At 32.9% G+C, this 14,155-nt stretch overlaps 2 protein-coding genes across 2 annotated transcripts in view; one reads left to right on the top strand and one right to left on the bottom strand.

The window, feature by feature from the left end:
* Positions 1–1,748: 1,748 nt before the first annotated feature.
* On the bottom strand, positions 1,749–2,700 carry LOC139426522 (general transcription factor II-I repeat domain-containing protein 2B-like). Its single transcript, XM_071185746.1, has 2 exons — positions 2,302–2,700; positions 1,749–2,243 (listed from the first exon to the last, which is right to left on the bottom strand). The coding sequence occupies exons 1-2, from the start codon at positions 2,698–2,700 to the stop codon at positions 1,749–1,751; spliced, it is 894 nt and encodes a 297-aa protein (XP_071041847.1).
* Positions 2,701–5,256: 2,556 nt separating this feature from the next.
* Positions 5,257–14,155, top strand: part of LOC122272244 (uncharacterized) — a gene marked incomplete in the record, with an annotated part of 37,688 nt that continues 28,789 nt past the window's right edge. Inside the window, 5 exon segments of the mRNA XM_043055668.2 lie at positions 5,257–5,470; positions 10,266–10,388; positions 10,464–10,487; positions 10,624–10,647; positions 10,784–10,807. Coding sequence (XP_042911602.2) covers positions 5,419–5,470; positions 10,266–10,388; positions 10,464–10,487; positions 10,624–10,647; positions 10,784–10,807 — 247 coding nt within the window.

The following is a 14,155-nucleotide window of genomic DNA, read 5'->3' as shown; positions in this document are numbered from 1 at the left end:
CATTATTTTTAGTACAACTATAAAGAATTTGAAATTTAAAACTTAAATTGATTTATAGTAATTAATTGAGTGTTTAATTTACATACATTGGGCATATATCGAATTCATTTCTAAATAAACACTTAACATTTTTACGTGAGGGTGGGTGTAAGAGCTAATATTTTATATATTAAACTATTTATAAACTAAAATTTTTAGATTTCTAGTTCATTTTGAACGGTACATAGTTTAACTGTAACATATAAGTTTTCGAATCTTTTAGAAGTAGTGGTGACTGAAAACCCCATAAATCGAATTTATTAAACCAAGAATCAAACATTAAAAGAGTGCCACTCGAAAATATTTATCCACTGTCCGGAGATATATATCCACTGTCATCTCAGTGTTAAATATAAATTAAAATATAAATTGATTGATTGGTAGAGTAACGATTTTCAACAAAGTAACGATTTGATTAAAAGTAAATTTTAAGAAAATATAAAAAAAGTTCTTTTTTTAAATTTTTTTTTAACAAACTTATGCTCAATTCGTTCCAGTGCACTTTAGCCAGGATGGCGACACTTATTTAACAAACTTTATAAACAACTAGAAATGCAAAACTATTTGCCTTTAAAAGTTTAATAAACCTTATTCTTTATACAACAAGAATCTAGTATATGTCGTTTCACTTAGAATCTAATAAGTTGCTTTACTAAATTTTTCAATCAAAATTCTCTGTTTCGAAAAAGTTTTGACCCGCAAAATGGGCATTGACAACGCCTCCCTAATATAAATTAAAGCCTCCACACTCTTTCTTATAGGTAGTCTGATCAGGCCACTATGAAAGCAAATCAAATTACGAAAGAGTCATTTAATATAAAATTCGATATAAGTAAGAAAGTGGTTGAAAATATATATCTAAAACAATTCTTTAATGTATGAATATTATTAGTTTGACTTATTTACTAGTCAACCACCACAGATTCAATTCTCAAACATATATCACAAATTTCTTTCAATTGCTTTTAGAATCTGGGTTCATGCGCATAACTGGTTCACTTTATAAATAATCGGCGCAAGACTACCTATGAAAAACCGAGTGGAGGCTCTCTGATGTAGGCAGTGAGCTAAAAAATGCTGAGAACCTATGGTCTAGAGCAGGGGTCTCCAAACTACGGCCCGAGGGCCACTTCCGGCCCGCGGGGAGCTAGCATACTTGAAAACTCCTTTTAGAGAACATATTTTTTATAGCAAATTAAATTTAGTTTACTGAAGTGTTCTAATTTTATGTTGAATAATTATTAATATGACATCTACATTGATATGGTCATGGGCTAACTACTCATAACATTGTTGTAGGCTTATTGTTATTGTTTTTGTGATAAGTTGGATAAAGAAACACAGAATTGTAATGAGTAAAGACATGTATAATATGCAGAAAATTTAACTTCAGTATATAATAACTAACAAATTATTGAAATGAATCCAACTAACATTTTATACATTTTAAATAAAAACATAACTTATAACAAGCATAATGACATATGAAATACTAATGAGATTTATGTAATTGAGATTTTCCACTGACAATAGTTTGTAGTTGTGGACTAATTTTACTTGTACCAATTATTAAAAGAGATTTAAGATGCTCATCAGTTAATTTAGATCTGTAAACATTTTTTGTGTACTTCATTTTGGAGAAGGTCTTCTCACACAAATAAGTAGTACCAAAAACAGAAAACAGCCCACGATCAAATTTATGCAAATTATCAAATTGTGTCAGTGGAAGACTTATAAAATTCCAGCAAAGATGAGTTTTGATATTTGTTCTTAATTATATCACTGCACTGTAGATCAATCATTTCCATTTGAAGTTCCGGGGCTAGGGTTTCAATGTCAGTATCAAAAGGATTCTGAAAAATCTTAATTTGATTCGCAATGGCATCAAAGTCCGAGAAACGAGTATCAAAATTTATTTTCAAAGCACTCAAAGTTTCGATTGCAAAATCGATAGGAAACTCAGTCTCAGTGGTGTGGCTGAATATTTCACATGTTTTAAAATGTGAAAAACATTTACTTCGTAGTTGTGATTGAAACAGTATCAATTTCTTCCGGAATGATTTGATATTAGTGTATAAATCAGGAAGATGCTGGTTTTCTCCTTGCAATCTCAAATTCAGTTCGTTCACATGTTTTGTCAAATCAACATAAAATGCTAACTTCCACAGCCATGCGTTGTTTTGTAATTCAGTAAGAGGGCGATGCTTTACATTAAAAAAAAAATTCCATCACTGCTCGAAGTTCAAAAAAGTGCTGAAATACTTTTCCACAACTAAGCCAACGTACGGCAGTATGATAAGGTAAGTCATTTTCTCCAATCTCTGCAATAAATTGTCGGAATTGTCGGAGATTCAGCCCAAAAGATCTGATAAAATTAACAGTTGATATGATTGGTTTCAGAGCTTCAGACATATCCAAACATTTTCCGCACAAAGACTGTTGATGAATGATACAATGTAAGACAAATGGTTTTGAACCACCGTAATTTTCTACAGCCTTTGTTTCATAATGACGTTTAATGTTATATTCTTTGAGAACGGCTATGTTTTCATTGCAAATCAAACATAGCGCCTTGTTACTGGACTCAATTACGAAATACTGAATGTTCCACTGATCTTTGAATTTTCTGCATTCACTATCAATTTTTCGCTTCTTTTCCATACTACTAAATCACACACAAAAGCAACAATTCAAATCAAAATACTGTTACAAAGATGTCTTAAACTTAAACACGTTTTAAGGAGGTACGCGTTTTAACGCACTATTTTATTTCACAACAGTGTCATAAGAACTGACTTGTGGTTGCGCCACTAGCCTTCTTATATATTCCAATTACTGCCATCTAGAAGTGAGTGGAACTTTCTCGAACCAACGAGATTATTCTGTACGTGCTATTAGCGCCATCTGTTAGCGATAGAAGGTACTACCTATTTCCGCTTGTGTCCACCAGATGTCGTGTCACGTCACTCCTCATGGCTCGTACTCTACGACTAATCTAGAAATTACAGATAATGACAGGAAAATTAATAATATGCAGTGTTGCCGTTTTGCTGACTTTAGTCCGATTTGCAGCCTTTTTTAAACGTTGTGTACTTTTTCGGACTTTTTTTTTCATCATTGGACTATTTCACTTTTTACCACCGGCAACAATGATAATATGGTTTTGGCCCTCGGAACTTACTGGAGTAATCAGTATGGCCCTAAGGCTGGAAAGTTTGGAGACCCCTGGTCTAGAGCAGTGGTTTCCAACTGGCTGCCCGGGGGTCGCATCCGGCCAGCGAAGCTTTTTTTTGTGCCCCGCGAACTGAAATATATTACTTGTCATTTTTTTGCGGACAATTTTCGTAGAAAATCTGTATATGTTTAAAATACTTTTCTCGTTAATAAAAGTCTAATTTCTTCGTTTCTGTGAAATTTAACATACCAACGGTGCAAAAAAATTTATTTCTCAGGTTTTGCATTCAAGAAAATTTTTATTCAAATACAAAAATAATCCTGTATGTTGCTCTTTTTCATTTAATTTTTTTGTATTTTGTGAATATAATTTAGCATGTGCGAATCAGATATTTTCTTCAAGAAATTCTCCGATTTAACTTTTTAGAACCACTCATTTTGGACGAAAATATTTACACATACATTTGTAAATCTTAAATTTAAAATGTAAATATCTATTCTCTGGTGGTTGCAGCAGACAAACCTCAATTTTCTCATTGAACATTTTGTGTGCTACTATGTAAGTTTTAATACCAACCTTTTTGGAGTTTTATATCTTAACAATTAGATATCTGTTGCACATTAATTGTTTAATACATAGGTGCACATTAAAGTTATTGTAGCCCGAATTTTTTAATATGCAATTAAATATTTTTAAAAATCTACTTCTTATTTTAATTTGTAATTCAATACTTTTGTTTTGTACATCTTGGTAAAAATATGACAGTAATATTTAATGTTCCTTCAAGCATAAAAGAGTCCTACATAAAATTTTGATAAAGTGGTGGCCCGCCATTTGATTTGTGTTTTTAATTGTGGACCCCGACCTCATGTAAGTTGGAAACCCCTGGTATAGATCAAGGAAACACTTGCTGCTTTGAGGCATCAGACGCAATTCGTGTTGATGCTCAGACACAGGGGCATTTGATGCCCATTAATGGACCCTGGAAGATTTGTACCACTGAAATTAAGCGGTGTTTGTAACTTGTTTCTTAACTATATAAACGTTAAACGTAGTTAAATAAATAATACCAAGAAACAGAAGCGGTAAAATATTATTTGTTTAAAAACTTAACTTCAAAAACATTTCAATAGGTAATAACATTCGACATATATCCAGCTCTCAAAAAGAGGCAACCATTTTCAAAATTTGCCATACGTGAATGAGAAGAAACGAGAGTGATTTTAAAGATTAAACGTAAAGTTACCAACGAAAAACGGAAGAATAAAGGTGAGAATCAAAACAAGAAAACTTACAATGGCCCAGAGAGGCAAATTAAGATAAAATGCATTTTCACGCTCCATGGAGAGGAGCTGAGGAACTAATATTAACAAGGGAATCGTCATAGATATGAATTAAACAAGACACTTGCTTTATTCATATGAATTCATTCACCATTCACTTTTGTTTATTCTCATTCACATTTGGCACGCCTATTTTTGATCTCTTGAAACTTGTCGACTGTTATTTTCTGTTGATATATTTTTGGAGGAAGTTTTTAATCGGGTTAAATGTGTCTCAAGAATTGTTACACTACAAACTATAAAAAAAAGACAGCGACAACAGTCCTTTTGCTACATGTAGACCACTGATCAGAGCTACAGTTATTCACAAATGGAAGTCTAAATTAAAAGTGATAAATAATTTATCATGGATTTTTAAAGAATACCGACAACGGCCTTAGAAAGGGTTAAACACACATTTTTACTTATGTTTATTTTTTTTTTCAAAGCCGGTTATTGAGCGATAATGTTTTTTTTTTCAAGCACGCATTTCAAGATATACAGCATTTATCGAGAGTTTAAACCGAATGGGTCTATATCAGAGGCATCATGAATAAAACAAAAACTGATCAAACTTATTTGATGCAATTTAAGAAATATAATAAAACTATGTTTAACTTTCCTTCTGTGTAAACTAAACGATTTAATGTGTCACAGTGAATAGCAAGATCAGGAAATAAATATTGATTTTCTCTTAGTAACTGTTCTAAGTCAGGGTAATTTTTTTGCTAGACATAAAAGTAATAGTTTCATAAACACTTCAGTGCTTTCATTATTAAAAAAAATACAGGCGTCAAAAGCAAATTTAGATACGTCATAATATGGTAGCCTTACCTTCCTTAATGCTAGCTTTTTCTGTTTTGACTGGAATTCCACTGGAAAATGGACTATAGATTAGCTTTCGCGTTTTGTTTTTTAATACTTGAGTTTCGAAGTAAGTAGAAAATATTTAAATTGTATTATTAAACTATTTTTTTCTGTGTTGCAAATGTCGATTACTATTTTGGATGTTATCAATTCTTTCAAAACTTTTTTTTTTCTTCCTTTTTTTTTAAAAAAAAAGATTTGTGAAGGGCACAGTATAACACGAATTTTTTTTATTTTTAATATTAATCTTTCGCTGTGCATTATAAATGTTGGTTGCTCTCGTGGATGTTTACTAATTGTTTCGTTAATCATTTATTTTTACTGATTCGAAAAGGACATAGCAAGACACATAAAAGGAAAATTTTACCCATTCGGAATATGGATGTTTTTCACGTGCGCACACTTTTTGTTTAGATCAATTTAAGCACCATAATCTCAACTAAAGAGATATAAGAGATTGAAAAAAATTAGTCAAACATGAGCATTAATAAAAGACATCACAACAAGTTCAAATAAAAAAGTACATAATTTGTCAATTGGGTACTTGCACTTTAAGAAGAAGATCACGGATATCCAAACATGTGAACTGTGACGTCCGCTCAAGCCGATCAAATAATATGATATAATGCCGATAAGCAATATGATGTGTAAAATTTGACCTCAGTTTCTCCACATAAGTTGGAATGATAATCAACGTAAAATTAATTAAATACAGCACATCGAGTTTATTGAAATAAAATTCTTCTTCGTTTACGTCCTTTGCTTAGCTTAGACTTAATATTTGCTTCTGTATTTTCTTGTAACCATGATATATTTTTGTTTTGAGTATGAATGCATAGTTAGTTTGTTTATGTTCGGCATGGCTTCGTGTCTGTCTATGTCAGTGGTTCCCAACCTTTTGTGGACCATCGCCCCCCTCTTGGGATTGGCTAACACATATCGCCCCTTTCTCTTTTTGATCAAAAAACCATTCATTGTTGCTTGTGAGCAACCAAACACTGAAAATATGCTAAGTAAGTTATTTGATTTTAATTTAAATTGTAATGCAAATAAGGAGGCACATTTATCCTGTCATCTTTATTAATTACAAAAAAATCTGCATCTTTCTTTTTTCAAAAAAAAAAAAAAAAATGACATTTAAAACGGAATAATCAAAACAAAAGTAAATTTTTTTAAATTCATATTTTAATGTAATCAAGAAAAAGTTAAAACGTTAACAACTAAAATTTGAGAAAAAAAAATGAAGAGTGAGAAAGTACATTTTTACCACTTCATTGACTGCCATGTGCTTGATGTATTTCAAGTTAAAACTTGAATGTCTGGTTTTATGCTCGTCAGATTTAAACGCGGGTCTCCTTTGAAGCAAATGTCCAACCTATCCCTTTGATTTGTAAGCAGCTGGAAACAGAACTAAATCCTCTCTCCACTAAATATGTTGACGGGAACGAGATGAGAAGCGGCTCAGTTTGTTTCCACAATTGTGGATAAGCGTCCATAAGCTTTACCCAAGCTAACTCGTAACCGTATTTTTTAAAGACGACCTTAGCCTCAGTTATACAGGGTGTCTATAAAAGAACTCCGGGGTTTTGAGGCAAAATATTTTAATGAAATAAAAAACATACATACATGTTTTATACATGACTGAAAAGCTTACATTTTCAAGTTTTTTTTAACACTTAGTAAAGTTCTATATGAGCCCCGTTAGTGGCACGGCAGACGTCTAAACGGTATTCTACCTCTTCCCATGTCCTGGCGAGCATGTCTGGGGGGACGGTTGCCACACAATTGACTATTCGTTCCCTGAGATGTTGAACATCACGAATTTTCTCTGCATACACAAGATTCTTGATATGCCCCCAGAAGAAAAAATCCAACGGAGTCAGATCAGGGCTCCTTGGAGGCCATGGAATAGGCCCCTCCCTTCCGATCCACCTGTTGCCGAGCCGAACGTCCAATGCCTCAAGCACACGTAAACTGAAGTGTGGCGGGGCCCCATCTTGTTGAAATAACACATTGAGCCTTTTGTTGCGGAGTCGCCATCATTTCAAATTTCGCGACGTCATTTCAAGGTCAATGCCCTGCAGCGCCGCCAACAGTAGATACAAACATTCCCAATTGGTATGAGTAAAACTTTTTGAGCTACTCTTTTCAGAGAAATCGACTAAATTTTGCTATCTTTTATAGTTAGTGAGATATGAATTTTTAAAACCCCGGAGTTCTTTTATAGACACCCTGTATTTCAAATCTAAAAACCCAGTTTACAAAGCGGAAGCGAGCTTATCCACAACTTCAAAAGAGAAAGGATCGAAAATCCAATCCGAAATTTCTAATTTCATCTAATCTTTAAATCTTGATTCCATAACTGATCAAGGTGATCAATAGAAAATAAGATTTTATTTTCGAGAATCTCGATATCTGCCATTGAACACTTTTTAGGAGTTGGAAATTGCATTAGCTCTTTGCAACCAATATTTGACTTGTAGATATCAAACTTGGAGATGAATGAAGCCTTGATAATGTTAATTTTGTTTCCTTGAAGTTTTATGTTGATTTCCTTCATTTTTTCAAAACTATCAGTGAGGTACGCAGTTTCCAACTTGCGTTGCTTAAAACTCTCTCTTAAAGCAGGATCAGTGATGTCGAGAAACTCAGTAACCAAATCCAGCAATTCGAAGAAACGGCTCAGTTTCCTTTTGAAAGCCATCTCGCAGCTGTATGTAGGAGCAGGAATTCGAAATCTTCATCATTTTCACGGCAAAGTTCTCGGAACAAACGGCTATTACGAGAATTAACTTTTATTTTATTGATGCCAGAAATAACCAATTTTTCGCGGCCAAAAGTTGACGATGAATGACGTAATGAATGGTGAGATAACGTCCGGTACTTCTTTTTTAAGGTGACCCAGAAACCCAGTATGACAACCAGGCATGGTTCGAGCACCATCTGTTGCACAAGCACTTACATTTGTAAGGGAAATTTCTTTTTCCTCAAAATAGTCTTTGACCTATTTAAAAATCGACGATCCTTTTGCATCTGTGTTCAAAGTTCTTGTAAACAGCATTTCCTCGTTAATCTCCTTAATCTCATTTATGAATCTCACGTAAGCTAAAACAGCTTTGTTATCTATCACAGTTGATTCATCAATCTGCAACGCAAATTTACCTTCTTTCAAAAATCTGATGAGTTTTGATTCAACGTCGGCGGCCATCTCATCAATACGCCTGGAAAGAGTATTATTGCTCAGAGGAACAGAGTGACTTTTCAGATTTCCGCCTGCGATGCCAAAACGTATGACGAAAACGATCCTGCACTTGAATTTTTAACTATCATAATTCTTTGTCTGCACCAGAACCATAAGTGTCATATATATTTTCAATTTCTATCTCAAATAGCTTTTGTTATTAATATTATTAGCAATTTTTATCTTTTGAATACTCGTCGCCCCCTGATCGCCCCCCTAAGGATTATCGCCCCCTTGAGAAGCTATATCGCCCCCAGGTTGGGAACCACTGGTCTATGTGATAAGTAAAAAATATATAGTGAAAGAATTGCAATACTTGTGAAAGAATGTTTGTGAAAGCATATAAAGTGTGACACATAAGAGAATTGATACTTGATGGGCTTGATTTACTGAAAGTAAAATGTGAAAAACCGTTGCCAACTTGAAAAAAATGCCACATTTCAATAACCAATCAGGATCGTGGTACCCACACTACGTCACTTGCAGGTATTCCTTTTCTTGCAGTTGATTGTTTTCTAGACAGAGTTTTTTTTTTTTTATTTTCATCAGCGAGCATTTTTAAAGTTGTTTTTTTATTACATAATAATAATTTTAAATTACTTTTATGTTCTTTTTATGATTATCTTATTCAAATATACTGTCTCGGCGGCGCTGTTAATATAAATATGAATGCTGAAGAAAGACAAGAAATTTGGGAAGCCTTAAAAGCTGGAGTTGAAAACTAATACAGCCTATTGGACGAATGAAGGACAAATATCAATTGATGCAGTTTCTTCAACCATGAAGTGAAATGTTTAGCGTTTAGAAAAGTCTATCCAAAGAAGAAAAAAACATTTGACAAATGGGTAACCAGTAATCGCAATTATACGATCACAATGTTCTCTCTTTTGTGATCAATCGTAATTTCTTATAATTGTAATTTCTCTATTTTGAATTCAAATGCAGATCCCTGTTTTTATGTTTAATACTTGTTTGTGAAATAAGAGTGAATCAGTAGAGCCTTAGAGTGAATCAATTACAGAAATTTTTTTAAATAGCACATTAACTTTTACCTTTGTATTACAAATATAAGTCTTTATTTATTTACCTATATTAGATATAACTTTTCGGTATAAAGAGACAGCTACTAATAAAATTACTGAATTATAAAAATAGCAGCTTTCTAAAATCAAATTTCTCAGAACGAAATCATTGCTATATCAAAACATGCTAAAATCTTCCTTTAATAAAATTATTATCGCCGTATTGTGATATAAAATGTTTTACAAGACATTTTTTTTGTTAAAAAATAAGGATAAACAACACATTCTGGTCTGAATATTTAGGATTTTAAATTTTTTGACGTTTTAAAAGATGTGCAGCATATAAAGAACAAAAAAATCTTAGTTGCAAGTGTGTACTACACTTTCTTGGGAAAACTGAAGGTTTAGAGTTTAAAAGAATTTGAAACAGGGAACAGGAAGTGCAAAGGAACTCAAAGGAAAACTGTTTGTGAATAAATAACTGTTATAGTTACGTATAAAAAAAACTTATAAATTTTGCCTCTTAAGTTTATTCGGTAACACAAAATTTAGTGGCAAACCAATGATCGAATTATTTGCATTTGCATTTTTTTCATTAGGTGTCACAAATCTATCTGTGCCAAGCATATGCTTAGAAGTCATTACCGACAAACCAATGTTAAAATATTTGTGTGGAAAATTTCTGTCTTCCTTATTAGCAGTTGAAAACCAAAATGAACCAGGTATGTTCTAAAATTATTTTCAATTTCAAATTTGTACATAAAATGTTTGTTTGATTGAGTTATGTTTCTGATTAGGTGCCCCAAGCCATTCTGATCCAGGTATGTTCAAACATTATCTTCAATAGTAAACCACTATTTTTTCCCTCACGTTTTATGCAGCAGAGAACATTTTCAATTACAATTGACTAAATTATTAAGCAAAATATTTGTGTGATCGAGTTATGTTGTTGATTAGGTGCCCCAAGCCATTCTGATCCAGGTATGTTCAAACATTATCTTCAATAGTAAACCACTATTTTTTCCCTCACATTTTATGCAGCAGAGAACATTTTCAATTACAATTGACTAAATTATTAAGCAAAATATTTGTGTGATCGAGTTATGTTTTTGATTAGGTGCCCCAAGCCATTCTGAGCCAGGTATGTTCAAACATTATCTTAGTAGTAAACCACTATTTTTTCCCCTCTGGTTTTATGCAGCAGATATTATTTTCAATGACATTTTACTAAATTATTAAACAAAATACTTGTGTGATTTTATCAGACAAGACAAGGATCAGAGTTAATAAAGTTTCAATCCTTTTGTCATGAATGTTGTAAACTGAACCATCTGACTTCTGGCCCATTGGTCATCTACACTGACGGTAGCAAGTTCGAAGACGGTAGAACAAGGAGTGGTGTTTTTGTCAACAGCAATGATAGTGAAGTCAGGATCAGTATCCGAAACCCTGACTATTGCTCAGTCTTTATATCTGATATCATAGCTATTGGAACTGCCCTTAATTATGCCCAGACAACTGATAATAATTGCATTTTGATATTGACCGATTGTAGGAGTGCTATTCAGTATTTCAAGAACTGGCCGGAAATATTTGATATTCCTGGCCAGGAGATTATGAGGCTTCTATCTGATCCCATCGCATGTCGGGGTACAGGGCAATGAGACAGCCGATGTGCTCGCCAAGAAAGGCTGTGATCTTTCTATGGACTGTTTGAACCGTCTTACTGCCACTGAGATCCACTTACTGGGAAAACGTCGTTTGCTTCCAGTGCGGCGCCGTACTCCATCCCATCAGTGGTATGCTGGCAACAGCCCTGGCCGATCATTAACATGCTGCGGCCCTCGGCCTTTCCATTCGGCCATGGCCAGATTTCGTAGTGGCCATCTTAAGTGTTCAAGGTATTAAAATGGGTAGAAGACTTTCCAACCTCTTTCTTACTCCAACCTGCTAGTCCTGATCACCTTCTTTTTTGCCTTGGTGCTTCTTTTAAGCAGCTGCTGGTTGATTGGGACTTTCTGCAGATATATGAGGAACTGACGCGACGGGGCCTACTGGACCTGGTCTAGGCTTTCCTTCTCCAGGGGGATGACTTATTATTCATATAAGTCTTTATATCTAATTCAAGTTTACGATATTTCCGCAGCAAATTAAATAAACATGTAATATGTGTATCAGTTTAACAGATGAGTCAAAATTGCTCAACTGTAAGAAGAAAATTTATGGAAACTCAGCATTATTTTAGGAAAATATACCATATTCTATTAAATATCGTTTCTCATTTCGGACTCAATATCCTTTTTATCCATGCAAGATTTGCATCGAATAAACATAGCTTCAGACGATAAAATTTTTTTTCATTTATTAGTACCACTAAAATTTAAAAAAGAATTTTATTAAAAGAACCTCATTACCTACAGATTTGCAGAAGGTAATAATTCAGCTGATCCAAAGCGTTTACAGAGATGCCAACTGCTCCGGACACGACAAAATATTTTTAAAAAAAACGGTAAATAACTATAAAGTAAACTTTGCAAATATTTGACTACTTTTGTATGCTTTTTAAAAATTATAGCATGGCATACGTACTATAAAGTGGTGAATTATATAAGCCGAAGAATTATTGAGAAATAGTGGTGGATAAAAGTCTACTAAATTGAATTTAGTAAACCAAGAATCACAATTAATAAACTACCAATTTAAAATATATATTTGCTGTCCGGAGCAAGTTGGCATCTCTGCGTTTATAGAAATACCAACTGTTTCGGACGAGCCATAATAATTTAAAAAATGACGAACAACTACTAACTTATATTTGCAAATATTGGATTAAATTCGCTTACTTTTTAAACAGTGTGGCATGTTTTAACGGTTAAAAGAGTTGCGAATATTATAATCTCTTGAATTATTTAGAAATAGTGGTGGATAAAAAAATAATAAATTTAATTTATTAAATTAAAAATCATACATTAATAAACTACCACTTGAAAATATTTCATTTCTGTCCGAAGCAAGTTGGCATCTGTGCGTTTATTTACTTGTCAACCACCACAAATTCAGTTCTCAAATATATATCATGAATTTCTCCCTATAGCTTTTAAAGTCGAATTTGGGTTCATGCGCACAACTGGTTCACTTTTTAAAAGAACTGAAATAACATTTTGGCTGCATCTGCCACCGCTTGCTGACCTTTCACATAGGTCGCGAAAAGCAGCTGGCTGACAGCGTATAACATAATATAGAACTGTAAAATTTACACTCTTTTATGGAATTACAGGAAATTTATTCAAAATTTACTTAATTATTGTGATTCTTGGTTTAATAAATTCAATTTTGTATATTTTTATCCACCACTATTTTTAAACAATTTGTAGGCTTATAAAATTCACCTTTTTTTTGTCAGATATGTCATGAGAAAGTTTCTAAAAAAATAGCAAAATCCGTCTAATGTTTGCAAATTTAGTTTGTATTTATTTACTGTGGCCAGATGGGTAAGTTATGTAAAATTAGCGTGGCGCTCAACGTGTTAATCTGGTTAAATTCCACGCTACGAACTATGAAAAAACATAACGACAACAGTAGTTTTGCTATTTATAGACCACTGATCAGAGCTACAGTTTTTTACAAATGGGACCCTAAATTAAAAGTGATAAATAATTTACCATGAACATTAAAACTTGTGGTAAGAATTCTGACCACGGCCTTAGAATGGGTTAAACACACTTGTTTACTTATGTTTATTTTTTTAATGCCGATTATTGAACGATAGCGGTTTTTTTTCAAACACGCATTTCAAGATATACAGCATTAATAGAGAGCTTAAACCAAATGAATGTAGAAGAGTGGCATCATGAATAAAACAAAATTGATCAAACTTATTTGTTGCAATTTAATGGAAAAATATAATAAAACTAAGTTTAACCTTCCTTCTGTGTAAACTAAACGATTTAATGTTTCGCTGTGAATAGCAAACTCAGGAAATAAATAAACATTTACCCTTAGTAACTGTTGCAATTCACCAGTTCAGGATAATTTAATTTTGCTTGACATAAAATTAATAGTTTCATATACTCTTCAGTGTTTTTATTATAAAAACTGAAGGCGTCAAAAGCATGTTTAGATACGTCATAATATGGTACCATTACCTTCCTTAACTGCAGCTTTCTCTGTTTTGAAAGTTTATTATAAATTCGACTGGAAAATGGACTACAGATTAGCCTTCGCGTTTTGTTTTTTAATACTTCAGTTTCGAAGTAAGTTGAATTATTTAAATGGTATTATTACACAATTTTTTTTTTCTGCATTGCAAATGTGGATTACTGTTTTGGATGTTACTAATTTTTTCGCCAATATTTCGTGAGATTTGTGAAGAGCACAGTAAAACACTTAAGAAGAAATTTTTTAATAATAACCTTTCGTTTTTAAAATTTTTAATATTAATCTAATATTCATCATTATAAATGTAGGTTTCCCTCTTAGAAGTCATTAC

This window comes from Parasteatoda tepidariorum, chromosome 9 (genome assembly GCF_043381705.1).
Source record: "Parasteatoda tepidariorum isolate YZ-2023 chromosome 9, CAS_Ptep_4.0, whole genome shotgun sequence".
Taxonomy (NCBI): domain Eukaryota; kingdom Metazoa; phylum Arthropoda; class Arachnida; order Araneae; family Theridiidae; genus Parasteatoda; species Parasteatoda tepidariorum.
This window is presented reverse-complemented; position numbering and strand designations above follow the sequence as displayed.

Coding starts and splice junctions, on each gene's coding strand:
- LOC139426522 (XM_071185746.1), bottom strand. CDS start 2,700: ATGGAAAAGAAGCGAAAAATTGATAGTGAATGCAGAAAATTCAAAGAT. Junction 2,244..2,301: donor GTTGGCTTAGTTGTGGAAAA/GTATTTCAGCAC, acceptor TTTAATGTAAAG/CATCGCCCTCTTACTGAATT.